We start from the raw sequence: 17,348 nt of genomic DNA, 5'->3' as shown, positions 1-17,348 counted from the left end.
ATACAAATAAATATGAGTTTATTGCATAATAAACACATGAGTACATGCATTCTGTTTGATAAAATAGTTTTCCATGAATTGATCTCACCTTTTCAAAAAGATATCTTATTATAAACCTTCATCATTAGCACCACCACTACCACATATATGGGCAATTATTTCTGAAAGAGATATGGACACAATTTTCCAGACACCAACTGAGAAGATGAGTACACCAAAATCTACTTCTTGGCAAACAAGTATAAGAGAATAGCCTGAATTATGAAGGAAAACAAATCAAGCTATGTCTAAAAAGACAGCTACAATACTGAACTCTAGTCGTTTAAGACACTCAGCCTGATACATTTGTTATACAGAATGGGAGGGAGGGAGGGAGGGAGGGAGGGAAAGAAAGAAAGAAAGAAAGATAGATAGATTTACCATTCAGTCAAATCCCGATAGCACCCAGACATTTATAGGATTATTCTAATAGTAATTTGTTAAAGCTACTTAAGTTTAGCTGGGTGGCCATGTGTAAATGATTGATCACAAAATTCTGTTAAATTAAGATCTGGATTGCTACCACTGGTTTATAATGAGTCTTTCAGGAATTCTGTCCCAAATGCATTTTGTATCTTATAGCTACATAGAATTACAGGATTTAAATCCCTTGGGAATCTATATTATAAGATGTGGATATAATTTATGATATATTTAATACAATCACTTTAGTTTTAGCTTTTGATATTAGATTGAAATAAGGTGTCCAAGTCGGGGGTGGGGGGGGAGTGGTAGCAAATGATATAATCTAACAATAGTTTAAACCATGATATAAATAATAGGGAATCAGCAATAAAATATAAAGGAAATAGATAAAATTAGAATTAAAATTAAGATAAATAGGGTTAAAATCATTGGTACATTCATGAGATCTCATGCTCCAGATGACAAAAGGTATGTATAGATTCTAAGAAAATTAACAGTGTAGTGGCTTATTCCAAAGGAAAGAAATCATCACCAAGAAGGCCTGCCTATGGGTTTCCATCCCCTTAAACTCCCAGGAGGAACATAAGGCATTCCCTCCTGGCATACTCAAACAGGAAGTATAGATGGTTTTTGGATGAGTAACCATTCCATCAAACTTGGAATTAACCTTCATTGTGTTTCATCCCAACCAATTCTTACTGATTCTATGAATTAGATCAGGATACCTCCTACATCTCCTGCTTGGTCCTGGGTGATACCAATAAACTAAGTATCAAAAGCCTCTAAGAGATCTAACAGCATCAAGAACTCTGCACTCCCCATGTCTAGGTCCTGGAAGAGTCATTGATTTTTTTTTTTTTTTTAAAAGGGGTTATGTTAATTTTAGAATACAGTTGATAAAGAAATCCACTAAAAAAATCACCCAGCATGAAGTATTGATTGCAAGGCAGATGAACAAAGTCTTTCTTTGATATTCCAGTCCTATATAATAGGGATGGATAATTTTTTGATTAGGATGTTCTTATCCTTAAAGTGCTTTGGAACATCAGGAGACTGAATGTAGTACCTGTCTGTAATATATTCACATAATCATGCATTTTTCTGGGATCTTGGGCAGCTACAGAGAGCAGTCACACATTCATAAAAAATGTAATTAGGTCTAAATTGCTTCCCAGTACTATTAAATAGCCAAAGTGCACTGCTCTTCCTTTATTTCTTTATTTGATTGATTGATTGATTTTTAAGGCTGCCCAACTCAAACAGTGAGACTCTGGGTGGCGTATAGCATAAAAAACAAACAATAAAGCAACCCTTCTCCCCATTCACCATATAACATTAAACATATACAATGACGTAAAGTCCAGTCGTGTCCGACTCTAGGGGGTGGTGCTCATCTCCATTTCTAAGCCTTAGAGCCGGTGTTGTCCGTAGACATTTTCCGGGTCATGTGGCCAGCATGACAACATGGAACGCCGTTACCTTCCCACCGAAGCGGTACCTATTGATCTACTCACATTTGCATGTTTTCGAACTGCTAGGTGAGCAGGAGATGGGACTAGCAATGGGAGCTCACCCCGCCGCGCAGTTTCGAACCGCCGACCTTCCGATCGGCAGCTCAGCGGTTTAACCCGCAGCGCCATCGCGTCCCAACAAACATATACAATAGATAACTCTAAAATTCAAAACATATAAATACAGCATTATCTATGTGAGTTCTGTTCTATCATTCCAATCACATTCATTTCATCAAAACATGTTTCTACTTTGTTAAAAAAGAAAAGAAAAAAGAACAATATATGTTCTTACAAATTCATTGATTTTTTTTTTTAAAGCCTGGATAAATATATTTAACCAGGCGTGTTCAAAAATAAGCAGGTTAATTTATGGCAATTTAATCTAAAGTATTTATGTTATTTTGTGGAGAATAAATTCTCAGTTGGCTTGCATTGTAAATGCATTCCCAAAGGAAATTACATGGAAAGAAGAAATATAAATACAAGATTCTAAGTAGAAATAATCTCACCTCTTACCTTGCTCAAGAAAGAAAAAAAATATCTTATGTTCTTATGAAAACTGCATAATTTAAAAGATGTACTCGTACTTTTCAAACAAAATTTAACAAGATTATTATATGAGTGAGTTTCATTCCATTATGTTTTCACATTTTAATGAGAATATTGATTCCTTAGAATCCATTAGAAAAATGATTGTGAAATTAATATTTTCCTTGAACTGGTTTTCCAGCAAATATCAGTTAAGTGGTTATTTGTTTATGTTATTTTATGCTGTTTTCTAGAATTTGCTGTTTCAAATTTTCTGAAGCTGTTGTAAATTGTATCACTTGTCTTTTAAAAAGACTGGCTGGTCTGCTTCTACCTATTATTAATATTCAGGAATATTTTTTTCTTCATCCGTCTTCTATGAGGATGGAAGGGATAAGTGAGAATGTAAGATCTATATCTAGAGAGATAGAGATAGAGATAGAGAGATATGTGATAATAGATGCAGATGCAGATATACAGTAGATACTCCTTAAAAGGTGCAAGAATGCATTTCTGTAGTCTTCTCAAAGCTCTATCAGCTTCCATTCTGTTTTTGTGAAGATTTGCTCAGATAGAAATATCAAAAGCCACTTTTACTTAAGGCAAAATTCTTCAGACACCTTTGTTGTTGTTTATTCATTTAGTTGCTTCCGACTCTTCGTGACTTCATGGACCAGCCCACGCCAGAGCTTCCTGTCGGTCGTCAACACCCCCAGTTCCCCCAGGGACGAGTCCGTCACCTCTAGAATATCATCCATCCATCTTGCCCTTGGTCGGCCCCTCTTCCTTTTGCCTTCCACTCTCCCTAGCATCAGCATCTTTTCCAGGGTGTCCTATCTTCTCATTATGTGGCCAAAGTATTTCAGTTTTGCCTTTAATATCATTCACTCAAGTGAGCAGTCTGGCTTTATTTCCTGGAGGATGGACTGGTTTGATCTTCTTGCAGTCCAAGGCACTCTCAGAATTTTCCTCCAACACCACAGTTCCAAAGCATCGATCTTCCTTCGCTCAGCCATCCTTATGGTCCAGCTCTCGCAGCCATATGTTACTACAGGGAACACCATTGCTTTAACTATGCGGGCCTTTGTTGTCAGTGTGATGTCTCTGCTCTTAACTATTTGATCGAGATTTGTCATTGCTCTTCTCCCAAGGATTAAGCGTCTTCTGATTTCCTGACTGCAGTCAGCATCTGCAGTAATCTTCGCACCTAGAAATACAAAGTCTTTCACTCCTTCTATATTTTCTCCCTCTATTTGCCAGTTATCAATCAAGCTGGTTGCCATAATCTTGATTTGCTTGAGATTTAGCTGCAAGCCAGCTTTTGTACTTTCTTCTTTCACCTTCATCATAAGGCTCCTCAGTTCCTCTTTGCTTTCAACCATCAAAGTGGTATCATCTGCATATCTGAGATTGCTTCAGTCACCTAAAGATGTGCAAATCTTCCTTGCTTTAAAGAATGCAGATTATATTAAGACTATGTTAATGTTTCTTTCCAAATCATGAAGTAGTTTGTCCTCACAAATGCTAACTATATTTCAAAATATTTTCTGTAGCTTGGAAGAAAAGAGCAAAAGAAATTATTTCCTTATCATAAGAAGACACATTTCTGCAAAATGGAAATTAATCTTAATTACAATACCATAAACTTTGGGGATGCAACTACTTCATTTTTGCCTGCTAAATGGCAGGTCACTGACATTCTGCATGAGTGGACCTACATCAAAAATCATTTTGGAATATAACCTTCACTGTTTTCATGGCAGCATCAATAGTGTTGATCCTAGTGCAATAAATTAGAAGTAAACTTATTCTGGCATGGTACAGTGCTTCTAGAATTAGAATTCTTTCTTTTAGCAAGGCCAGGATTTGCACTGGTATTGATTTATTCTTTTGTTTACACTTATATCTTGTTGCAATCCACTTAAGATGTCACAGTGGTTCACAGTTATAGAAACACAATTAAAATGCTCACAGTACAAAATATTTAAAAACAAAACAGTAGAAAAACAAAAACAACAATAACAATAAATGATGTCAGTCTCTAGACTGTCTGTAAAACAAGGCACTTAGGAGGGTTGTTGTTGTTTATTCGTTTAGTCGCTTCCGACTCTTCGTGACTTCATGGACCAGCCCACGCCAGAGCTTCCTGTCGGTCGTCAACACCCCCAGCTCCCCCAGGGACGGGTCCGTCACCTCTAGAATATCATCCATCCATCTTGCCCTTGGTCGGCCCCTCTTCCTTTTGCCTTCCACTCTCCCTAGCATCAGCATCTTCTCCAGGGTGTCCTGTCTTCTCATTCTGTGGCCAAAGTATTTCAGTTTTGCCTTTAATATCATTCCCTCAAGTGAGCAGTCTGGCTTTATTTCCTGGAGGATGGACTGGTTGGATCTTCTTGCAGTCCAAGGCACTCTCAGAATTTTCCTCCAACACCACAGTTCAAAAGCATCAATCTTCCTTCACTCAGCCTTCCTTATGGTCCAGCTCTCGCAGCCATATGTTACTACAGGGAACACCATTGCTTTAACTATGCGGGCCTTTGTTGTCAGTACTTAGGAGGGAGCCAATCTGATTTCAATGAGGAGGTTGTCCCAAAGGGCCAGTTCTGCCACCAACAAGCAGTACCTCCTGGCCTCAGGCCTACCTCACTTCCTAAAACCACCAATTGCTTCTCCCATAAAGATTTTAAAGGGCAGGCTGATTCTAGTGGGTGATGTGGTCCTAAAAGTAATTTTATATTGAGCAACTGACGGTTTCTTAGGTTAAAACCAGAACTTTAAATGGGATCTAGAAGTTTATTGGTAGCCACTGCAAAGCCTGTAGTACCAATATAAGGTGTTCCCATAGTTGGGTGTTACTGAGCTCATGAGCTTCTACTACATTCTGGACAATTTGCAGCTTTTGAGTGATTTTTAAGGTGGAACAAGCAGAGCATATTACACAGAAGATTATCTATAAATAATTTGGGATGTTTCTAAAACATAGTTTCCCCAGGATGCATGAATTCCTTAACTGATTTTGACCATAATTTTTGAATTAATAAACATGCTAACAAGATAATTAAAAACAATTAAAATATAGTTAAAACACATACAGTACATAAAATAAGTAGCCAATAGACTTTACTTCTGCTAACATTAAGTGGTTTCATTCTGTTCTGTTTTTCTTAAAACAAACAAACTCATTTGTAACTTATCCTTCACAGTGCCCTGGAATATTATTTTATACCTTAAAGAGATAGAAACTTACAATTTTTATCTGTATTATTATTATTATTATTATTATTATTATTATTTGTAATGATTGTATTTATCACATATTAAACTATTTCTATCTGTTTTTCTTTTGGACAGATCTTATTTTTTTGAATAATCTGAGATGGAAAATCAAAGTGTAATAACAGAGTTTATACTCCTGGGACTCTCAAAGGATCATTATCTACAAGATTTTCTTTTTGTCTTGTTTCTTATCATCTTTTTAGTGACATTATTAGCCAACATGGTGATTATGCTGGTGACCAGGATTGAACTTAGCCTTCAGATTCCCATGTTCTTTTTTCTTAGTCATTTAGCTTTTGTTGACATCTGCTATTCATCGGTTACTGTTCCAAAATTGTTAGGAAACCTCATAACAAAGAAGAAAACAATTTCTTGGGAAGGATGCATTGCACAGAATTTCTTCCTTTTCCAAACTGTCTGTGCAGAAGTATTCATCCTCTCTGCAATGGCTTATGACCGATATGTGGCTATATGTGACCCACTACATTACACCATAAACATGACAAAAGAAACCTGTAGACAGTTAGTGGGTGCATCCTGGGCAATGGGATTCCTGTATGGGATGGTGAATGTACTGCCTTTGTTAAATCTGCATTTTTGTAGTGACAATACCATCTGTACAATATTTTTCTCCTACAGTATAATACTTGGCATATTATGAACAAGTGAGAGAACAAGTAAGTACGAAAAATATAAGTAATGCTATATCTCCATGTGGTCTCAGCACCTCATACAGATATTATTGAAGCATTATAATTATTCCTTTAAATTATATAAAAAGAATTAAACATTATTTTCCTCAAGCCAACTACTTTATTACCATTTTACTTTAAATAAAATGCAGTATAAGTTTTTAAGCACTGTGATGTAGGGAGATTGCAAGAACAGTATTTCTTCGCCTAACTAGGGGGGAAAAAAAAAACTGAAGAAGTCTAGTAGCACATTTTCTAACACACTTTATTAAAAGATATACAGGTAGTCCTCTCTTAACGACAATAATTGGGATTGGCAACTCTGTCGCTAAGCAACATGGCTGTAAACTGCAACATCATGTGACTTATGATGGCAGTTGCAGCAGTTCTGGTTGCCATCATGAAGCGAATCCTGGGCAGTCATTATTTTTTTAAAAAAATGTTCCCATGAACAGTATATATCTCTAAATATATATTAATATTAAAACCTGTATTTCCCCAAAAACTAATTTCTAAACATATATATTCATATAAAAATGAGCTACAAGATCAAACAAATGGAACATCCAATATATTCAATACTATAAAGGAATCTGCACATTTATCTGGGAAGCTGGGATCTATCATTAAATAGCACAATACAAAATGACGTTACCTTTTTAGAAATGCCATTAATTTCATATCTCTGCATTGAGGACAGTCTGAGAATGTATTACCTATACTCATCATGTAGCTAATTTTCAGTTGCTGCTGCTGTCCTGAGAGCATTTCTAGTCCTAATCCCTGCAATTTGGTTCACTTTGATAGACCTGCACATAGAAGATTCAATGGCCATTTCTATGTGCTTTGTGGACAAATTTAAAGCATAAACTACAAATGCTAGAAAGGTATATTCTTTGCCATACAATGATAAATAAAGACCCAGTGGACAATTTCCATGTTCCTTTTCCTACTTATTTAATGAATACTTCTTTGCTTCCCAAAACTGTACCATGGAAGAATCTGTCTCAGAGGTTGAATTTTGCTTTGAAATTGGGACATAAGGAATCCTCATCATGACTTTGATTGCCCCAAAAGTATGAAAGCAGCATATATGAAGGAACGGACAAGGGATGAGAGTAAAAGGGCATGGAACGTGCTATGGTATGAAAAGTTCAAATCTTAGGTTGTTGAAATGATTAAATGTACAGTATACTTTTCAACCCTAAACTCCCTACCCTTCTGGAACACTGTGAAGACCTGGCTCTTCCTCCAAGCTTGTATGGGAGGATTGAGCTGTAAGGATGTTTGGCCTGGTGCCTGGGGGGAAAGTTTTTAACTATGATTTATGGATTGTTGTGAGCCACCTAGAGTCATTGTATGAGATGGGTGGCCATATAAGTCCAATACATTCATACGTACATACATACATATTTGAAATGGATGTAAAACATAATCTTCTATCCTTTCTGTAGTACTCACAATAAAAATCCTGATTTGTCCAACAACTTTTGTGCAGAGAAATTGATTATTATATGAATTCCTTTGAACACTTGAGGGTGCTTGAGTAAATGTAAAAAAAGACCAGTTCCTTTTAGTCTATATCCTGTTTGCAACAACATTCAGATTGTTGTTCAGATGCCCACATTCTTCTCTCTCAGCCATTTAGCTTTTGTTGACATCTGCTATTCCCCAGTCACTATTCAAGAGATGCTGGCAAACTTCGTAACAAAGCAGAAAACCATTTGCTGGAAAGGATGCATTGCCCAGATTGCCTTCTTTTTCCAAATTGCTTGTACAGAAGTGTTCATCCTCTCAACAATGGGTTAATTTTAATTAATTAAAATTAAAGTGATCTGCACTCAATAGATCAGACAAAAACAACAACAAATCAAATATATGTGTGTGTGTGTGTGTGTGTGTGTGTGTCTATGTATATGTGTATGTATGTATGTATGTATGTATGTATGTATGTGTGTGTGTATATATATATATATATAAATAAAATATTACCTTACATTGAAAAAAGAAAGGAAAACAAAGCAAAGGAAAATATTTTGACATATCTACCCTGCATATATTTTTATCTGGGGATGATGGATTCCCAATCGGTTTCCTCTGCCCTGAATTCCAGAAGGAATATGGTATGAACTCAGGGCTTTTTTTATTATCTTGCTCCAGGAAAGACTCCCTCACACTTAGACAAGGGTGGCAATGATGCAGAGGGTTTCTCTCCTGCAACGAAACTACATCCTACAAGGTAAATGCATGTTTCATGTGGACTGGGAGTTAGAGGAAATAAAGCATTTTTATGAACAAGGTAGTTGTCCAATAGAGGTTGGTACTTTTTTCAGACGTTGGTGCAACACTCCACTCAAGGAAGTTCTCTAACAGAGGTTGGTTAGGAATTTGTGTTAACCTGTATCAAGACAAATTTTAAGACCAGTTTGTCTTGACATAATGCATTTGTATCTAATAAAGAGCTCCTCAATTGAAATTCAGTGTTTTTTCACGTGCAATGAAGTTTAATTTCTATGCAGTAAACTTGGAGGATGTCACACTTCATACATGGACAGATGGATAGGCAAAACAATATTAAGAGCAAGTACCTTTTATAATAATTAACGAATTATGTCATAAAAACAGCTAAACACATCATGAAAATGGAAAAAAATAAACACTTAAATTTGCCCTTTAGTGAAAGAAATGAAAAGTAGGAAACTCAACATAATGCATTCTTATGTAGTTTTCAACTTTAATTTGAAGTTTTACCAATTTTGTTTCCTTTTCTGACAGATCCTATGGTTCTTAAATCATCTGAGGTAGAAAATCAAACTGTAATAACAGAGTTTATCCTTTTGGGACTCTCCAATGATCCACACATAGAGGATTTTCTTCTTTTCTTCTTCATGATCATTTTTTTAGTCACCATCTTGGGAAATGTAATTGTTATATTGGTGATCAAGTCTGAGCTTCACCTTCAGACCCCCATGTTCTTCTTTCTCAGCCATTTAGCTTTCGTTGACATCTGCTATTCCTCAGTCACTGTTCCCAGGATGCTGGCAAACTTCGTAACAAAGCAGAAAACCATTTCTCAGGAAGGATGCATTGCACAGATCTTCTTCATTTTTCAAACAGCTTGTACAGAAGTGTTCATCCTCTCAGCAATGGGTTATGATCGATATGTGGCTATATGTGCCCCCCTGCATTACAGCAGATACTTGTCAAAAGAGATATGCAATAAAATGGTGGGTGGAGCTTGGCTCCTGGGATTCTTTCATGCTATAGTGAATGTCCTACCTTTGCTAAATCTCCATTTTTGCAGCAAGAATATCATCAGACATTATAGTTGTGAGCTTCCTTCACTTTTGGCCTTGTCTTGTAAGCAGAACCTCATCAACTACATTGTTCTTCTTATCTCTGTCTTCATATTTGGCTTGAGCTCATTTCTTTTCACCCTGGTCTCTTACATTTATATCATTTCAACCATCCTGAAAATCCATTCAGCAGAAGGCAGGCGAAAAGCTTTTTCCACCTGCAGCTCCCACCTCATTGTGGTGGGCTTATTTTACATTACAGGTTTCTTCCGGTATATGAAACCAAATTCAGAATCATTCATTGATTTGGACAAAGTGATCTCCATTCAGTACAGCATCTTAACACCCATGTTGAACCCCATCATATACAGCCTCAAGAACAAAGAGATCAAATCTGCTTTGGTGAAACTGTTTGGAAAATATAACCCCATTTCCAATCCATGAAAAATCATCCATAATGCTTTATTCCGAGCACCATAGCCCTAGTACCATAGCTCCAACCTAGGAGGAAAAGGTCAAAAGTGATTTCTTTATTTCTCCAAAGTCCCTGGTAGGCAAAAATGGGAGGAGAGTTATACTTGCAATTTGGGAATACTTATTGTCTTCATTTGTCCTTGCTGGTTTAATGCCAGAGATCCCCACCCAAACATGTAAGGTTGCTATATTTTTATACAGACACAGACACACAGGTATATCACTTGGAATTTAAATACTGTTTGATTTATTTCTTCTTTAAATATGCATATCAGTACCTAACAAAGCATTCTGTGTGCATTTTTTTAAAATAATACACTTTACATTGATACATGTTTATGGATAAGAATTTAGTTGCAAATTTAAAAGAAATGGAAATATGTTGTTGTTATTGAACAAGGTTTGAAACTTGTCATTTCAAATCAGCATGTTGAAACTGTAACAGAAGGATAGGTCACATAGATAATTAAACCAGCCTGCAGAGAAATTAATGTACTAGACATACAATAAAATCATGTGTTTTATAATGAAACTAAGACAGTGTTTTATATGCTTCTTTTCTGATCATTTAACACTGCTTCACATTGTTATGCTTATGTAGTTTTGAGGTATAAATCAATAGCACACATCCTCCTTCACTGCCCTTTTTATTTAAATTGGTGTAAAAATTTAATTCCAACACTTTTTTGACTACTAACCTCAGGAAAACAGGTGCTAATTTTACTGTTCCCTCTCAACTGATACTTCAAGGATTCTGAAACCACATTTCCATCACTGTTCACTACAGGTAACATAGTCCTCCATGTTTAAAACCTTATGGACCCTGACAGAATTTTAAAATAGTTGTTTCATATTTTTCCAATGTTTAGTAAGATAGTCAATGACAGCAAACAAATTGACATTTATTCATCCTTATCTAGTTTTTTATAACTTTAACATTTTAGTAACCATTGAACTGATTGATTGATTGATTGATTGATTGATTGTTATGTGTCTTCAAGTTGGCATCTACTCTGAATGACCACAATTAGATTGTATCCAGGATTAAATCTCTTTTCACTTCTGGATTTTAATGGTTAGTACTTGCTTTATAGCTTTAGTTGCTTTAAAGCAACTAAATTAATTCTGTATCCTTCAGATTTAATATTTTTGTTTTATTTTGTTGTTGCTGTTGTTTATTTTATTCTAATTGGTGAATGGGGGGAAATACTCAACCCTAGTCAATAACAGCAATAAAAGTATTTGAAAGAAAGTTTCTGAGTCAACAAATCTATATGCAGAAAGGATATGTCTTGTAGGACGAATCATGCTTAGAGATTGGGGTGACATCCAGATTTAGAGGCCTTGAAAAATGACAAAAGGGATTTTTATCATTCACTTCATCATAAGATCTCTATCTATCTATCTATCTATCTATCTATCTATCTATTTATCATCTCATCATACAGTAGATCTATCTCATCATACAGTAGATCTATGTACTCACTAGGAGTAAAAATGACTTGATGGCACATAAGCAAGCCTGCTCTTTCCCCTTATCTGGTTTGTCCCATGACTGTTTGGGATATTGATATTACCCATCTGTTCACACCTTATCTTTTTTTATTTCTTTCTGGGATTTCTTTTTGAACTTGATCGTGCTTGGTAATGCTGGTATACACTTGCTAGGTGCCATCTAATGCTGTTTGCAAAAATATAGAGAAAAAAACGAGCCATGTCTTTCAAGGGATACAACTTTGGCATCAGTTTTAACTGTAAATGACACTTTGAATATTCAATTTTTATTGACATTTATATTTATTTCTATACTTTTTTTTTCATCAATGAATGCTAGCACAATTCTTTAACAGCCTACCCTTTGCAGACTTCCAATACAAGTACTACTTTTGTCCTAAGTACATTTCTAATCTTCTCCTTTAGCTTCCAACTTTTCCAAACTGAAGTAGAAAATCATAGCCCCAAAGTTATATAATCATTGTATTTGCATTTTCATGCCATGATCCAAACAAAATTTGCATTTTTCTTCATTTTATTTTTAGTTATTCTGTAACACTCATTGGAATATAATGATCATGCTGGTTATCATGAGCAATAAAAGTCTTCTTAACCATGAGTATGTTTTCTTCTTCAATCTTTTTCCTCTGTATCTATCAATGTTATACATATTTTCTTTTGGCAATGCACCAATGTAAATCCTCTACAGACTTTACGCTGACTTGGAGAAATGTCATGGGATGAATTCCAGAAAGAAAAGGGATCTTATTACATCATCCTCTTGCCCTCTTCCCCCAAATATTGTCCTATTTTGCTTGATAAAAACACTGCAATCCTTACAAATATTGGGAAAAGAACATTCTCAGCACCAGATTCAAGGGATACCTATTATTCCCTTAAAACAAATAACAATGTGTTTAATATATCTTTAATAAGAAAATTTAGTCTCCTTTCTTTTTTTCCTTTAGTAAGAACAAGCTTAAAATAGATTAGTTGCTCCCCTCCATTTTTTTTTATCATTTCATAGAAATAGTTTCTTCTTCTTTTTTCTTAAAGAGTGTTGAATTGTTGCAGGCATATAATTGGGATGAACTACAGTCTCACAATAAGTAAATCATGGAAACTCTGATTTCATTTTTTTTTTTCTTAGAACCTATCCCACGTCATGATTACTATATTTCTGTACAATATTTTTCTCCTACAGTATAATACTTGGCATATTATGAACAAGTGAGAGAACAAGTAAGTAAGAAAAATATAAGTAATGCTATATCTCCATGTGGTCTCAGCACCTCATACAGATATTATTGAAGCATTATAATTATTCCTTTAAATTATATAAAAAGAATTAAACATTATTTTCCTCAAGCCAACTACTTTATTACCATTTTACTTTAAATAAAATGCAGTATAAGTTTTTAAGCACTGTGATGTAGGGAGATTGCAAGAACAGTATTTCTTCACCTAACTAGGGGAAAAAAAAAACTGAAGAAGTCTAGTAGCACATTTTATAACACACTTTATTAAAAGATATACAGGTAGTCCTCTCTTAACGACAATAATTGGGATTGGCAACTCTGTCGCTAAGCAACATGGCTGTAAACTGCAACATCATGTGACTTATGATGGCAGTTGCAGCAGTTCTGGTTGCCATCATGAAGCGAATCCTGGGCAGTCATTATTTTTTTAAAAAAATGTTCCCATGAACAGTATATCTCTCTAAATATATATTAATATTAAAACCTGTATTTCCCCAAAAACTAATTTCTAAACATATATATTCATATAAAAATGAGCTACAAGTTCAAACAAATGGAACATCCAATATAATCAATACTATAAAGGAATCTGCACATTTATCTGGGAAGCTGGGATCTATCATTAAATAGCACAATACAAAATGACATTACCTTTTTAGAAATACCATTAATTTCATATCTCTGCATTGAGGACAGTCTGAGAATGTATTACCTATACTCATCATGTAGCTATTTTTCAGTTGCTGCTGCTGTCCTGAGAGCATTTCTAGTCCTAATCCCTGCAATTTGGTTCACTTTGATAGACCTGCACATAGAAGATTCAATGGCCATTTCTATGTGCTTTGTGGACAAATTTAAAGCATAAACTACAAATGCTAGAAAGGTATATTCTTTGCCATACAATGATAAATAAAGACCCAGTGGACAATTTCCATGTTCCTTTTCCTACTTATTTAATGAATACTTCTTTGCTTCCCAAAACTGTACCATGGAAGAATCTGTCTCAGAGGTTGAATTTTGCTTTGAAATTGGGACATAAGGAATCCTCATCATGACTTTGATTGCCCCAAAAGTATGAAAGCAGCATATATGAAGGAACTGACAAGGGATGAGAGTAAAAGGGCATGGAACATGCTATGGTATGAAAAGTTCAAATCTTAGGTTGTTGAAATGATTAAATGTACAGTATACTTTTCAACCCTAAACTCCCTACCCATCTGGAACACTGTGAAGACCTGGCTCTTCCTCCAAGCTTGTATGGGAGGGTTGAGCTGTAAGGATGTTTGGCCTGGCACCTGGGGGGAAAGGTATGTTTTTAACTATGATTTATGGATTGTTGTGAGCCACCTAGAGTCATTGTATGAGATGGGTGGCCATATAAGTCCAATACATTCATACGTACATACATACATATTTGAAATGGATGTAAAACATAATCTTCTATCCTTTCTGTAGCACTCACAATAAAAATCCTGATTTGTCCAACAACTTTTGTGCAGAGAAATTGATTATTATATGAATTCCTTTGAACACTTGAGGGTGCTTGAGTAAATGTAAAAAAAGACCAGTTCCTTTTAGTCTATATCCTGTTTGCAACAACATTCAGATTGTTGTTCAGATGCCCACATTCTTCTCTCTCAGCCATTTAGCTTTTGTTGACATCTGCTATTCCCCAGTCACTATTCAAGAGTTGCTGGCAAACTTCGTAACAAAGCAGAAAACCATTTGCTGGAAAGGATGCATTGCCCAGATTGCCTTCTTTTTCCAAATTGCTTGTACAGAAGTGTTCATCCTCTCAACAATGGGTTAATTTTAATTAATTAAAATTAAAGTGATCTGCACTCAATACAGCAGACAAAAACAACAACAAATCAAATATATGTGTGTGTGTGTGTGTGTGTGTGTGTCTATGTATATGTGTATGTATGTATGTATGTATGTATGTGTGTGTGTGTGTGTATATATATATATATATATATATATATATATATAAATAAAATATTACCTTACATTGAAAAAAGAAAGGAAAACAAAGCAAAGGAAAATATTTTGACATATCTACCCTGCATATATTTTTATCTGGGGATGATGGATTCCCAATCGGTTTCCTCTGCCCTGAATTCCAGAAGGAATATGGTATGAACTCAGGGCTTTTTTTTATTATCTTGCTCCAGGAAAGACTCCCTCACACTTAGACAAGGGTGGCAAGGATGCAGAGGGTTTCTCTCCTGCAACGAAATTACATCCTACAAGGTAAATGCATGTTTCATGTGGACTGGGAGTTAGAGGAAATAAAACATTTTTATGAACAAGGTAGTTGTCCAATAGAGGTTGGTACTTTTTTCAGACTTTGGTGCAACACTCCACTCAAGGAAGTTCTCTAACAGAGGTTGGTTAGGAATTTGTGTTAACCTGTATCAAGACAAATTTTAAGACCAGTTTATCTTGACATAATGCATTTGTATCTAATAAAGAGCTCCTCAATTGAAATTCAGTGTTTTTTCACGTGCAATGAAGTTTAATTTCTATGCAGTAAACTTGGAGGATGTCACACTTCATACATGGACAGATGGATAGGCAAAACAATATTAAGAGCAAGTACCTTTTATAATAATTAACGAATTATGTCATAAAAACAGCTAAACACATCATGAAAATGGAAAAAAATAAACACTTAAATTTGCCCTTTAGTGAAAGAAATGAAAAGTAGGAAACTCAACATAATGCATTCTTATGTAGTTTTCAACTTTAATTTGAAGTTTTACCAATTTTGTTTTCTTTTCTGACAGATCCAATGGTTCTTAAATCATCTGAGGTAGAAAATCAAACTGTAATAACAGAGTTTATCCTTTTGGGACTCTCCAATGATCCACACATAGAGGATTTTCTTCTTTTCTTCTTCATGATCATTTTTTTAGTCACCATCTTGGGAAATGTAATTGTTATATTGGTGATCAAGTCTGAGCTTCACCTTCAGACCCCCATGTTCTTCTTTCTCAGCCATTTAGCTTTCGTTGACATCTGCTATTCCTCAGTCACTGTTCCCAGGATGCTGGCAAACTTCGTAACAAAGCACAAAACCATTTCCCGGGAAGGATGCATTGCACAGATCTTCTTCATTTTGCAAACAGCTTGTACAGAAGTGTTCATCCTCTCAGCAATGGGTTATGATAGATATGTGGCTATATGTGCCCCCCTGCATTACAGCAGATACTTGTCAAAAGAGATATGCAATAAAATGGTGGGTGGAGCTTGGCTCCTGGGATTCTTTCATGCTATAGTGAATGTCCTACCTTTGCTAAATCTCCATTTTTGCAGCAAGAATATCATCAGACATTATGTTTGTGAGCTTCCTTCACTCTTGCCCTTGTCTTGTGCAGACACCCTCACTAATTACATTGTTCTTCTCTTATCTGTGTTGGCATTTGGTTTTAGCTCATTTCTTATAACCCTGGTCTCTTATATTCACATCATTTCAACCATCCTGAAAATTCATTCAGCAGAAGGCAGGCAGAAAGCTTTCTCCACCTGCAGCTCCCATCTCATTGTGGTAGGCTTATTTTATATTACAGCTTTTGTTTGCTATATGAAGCCAAGTTCAGAATCACTCATGGATCTGGACAAAGTGATCTCTATCCAGTATAGCATTTTAACTCCAATGTTAAACCCAATCATCTACAGCCTGAGAAACAAAGAGATCAGATCTGGTGTAGAGAAACTCTTTGGAAAGTGTAGGCCCATTCTTTACTCATGAAACAATATCCACAGTTCTTGACTTAATATCCCCACAGCTCCAGCAATGAGAGAGAGAAAAGAATTAATGACACAGCAGGGTGAGGATTGCTACTTCCCCAAGGTCTCCAACATTGCAAGTAGAGTTATGCTCCGATATGCGTATATGCAGACGTCTCACTGAGCCCTGCTGTTATACTGTAGAATAATTCAAAAGATGCAAGGCAGTCTTGCCCTAATATCCCTCTGAGGAGGGTTTTTTTAAAAGAATCAGGATGAAAGTATCCACTGAAATTTATTTATTTTTTATTTGTTTCCTCTCACAGTATCCATCTCTCTATTTTTACTTAAATCATGTAGTTTAAATGTATTTCCAAAAGAATATATATTTCTAAACATATTTTATGCAAATGTATAAGTACTAAGGTTCAATATTAAAAGAAATGGAACATCCAATATATTGTGGACTATGACGTCTTCAGCACATTTACAGGGGAAGTTGGAATCTATGCTTTCTCATTAGAATTTAGGAATAGATAATACTGTATGTCCTGTTTAGAAAACCCATCAGTTTTTTTTATCTCGGACATGGTAGTCACTGAAAACAGTCCTAGCAAA

At 35.5% G+C, this 17,348-nt stretch overlaps 2 protein-coding genes across 2 annotated transcripts; both read left to right on the top strand.

Annotated features, from left to right (window-relative positions):
• Nucleotides 1-9,255: 9,255 nt before the first annotated feature.
• LOC134496534 (olfactory receptor 8S1-like) lies at nt 9,256-10,215 on the top strand. Its single transcript, XM_063302258.1, has one exon. It carries the CDS (start codon nt 9,256-9,258, stop codon nt 10,213-10,215), a length of 960 nt encoding a protein of 319 aa, XP_063158328.1.
• A 5,577-nt stretch (nt 10,216-15,792) lies between these two features.
• LOC134496533 (olfactory receptor 8S1-like) lies at nt 15,793-16,752 on the top strand. Its single transcript, XM_063302257.1, has one exon. The coding sequence runs from the start codon at nt 15,793-15,795 to the stop codon at nt 16,750-16,752; it is 960 nt and encodes a 319-aa protein (XP_063158327.1).
• Nucleotides 16,753-17,348: the final 596 nt, after the last annotated feature.

This window comes from Candoia aspera, chromosome 4, assembly GCF_035149785.1.
Source record: "Candoia aspera isolate rCanAsp1 chromosome 4, rCanAsp1.hap2, whole genome shotgun sequence".
In the NCBI taxonomy this organism is placed as follows: domain Eukaryota; kingdom Metazoa; phylum Chordata; class Lepidosauria; order Squamata; family Boidae; genus Candoia; species Candoia aspera.
Note: the sequence above shows the minus strand (reverse complement) of the source record. Positions and strands in the feature narration are given on the sequence as shown.

What these genes read in the sequence shown, in the direction of transcription:
- LOC134496534 (XM_063302258.1), top strand. Translation starts at nt 9,256, where the DNA reads ATGGTTCTTAAATCATCTGAGGTAGAAAATCAAACTGTAATAACAGAG.
- LOC134496533 (XM_063302257.1), top strand. Translation starts at nt 15,793, where the DNA reads ATGGTTCTTAAATCATCTGAGGTAGAAAATCAAACTGTAATAACAGAG.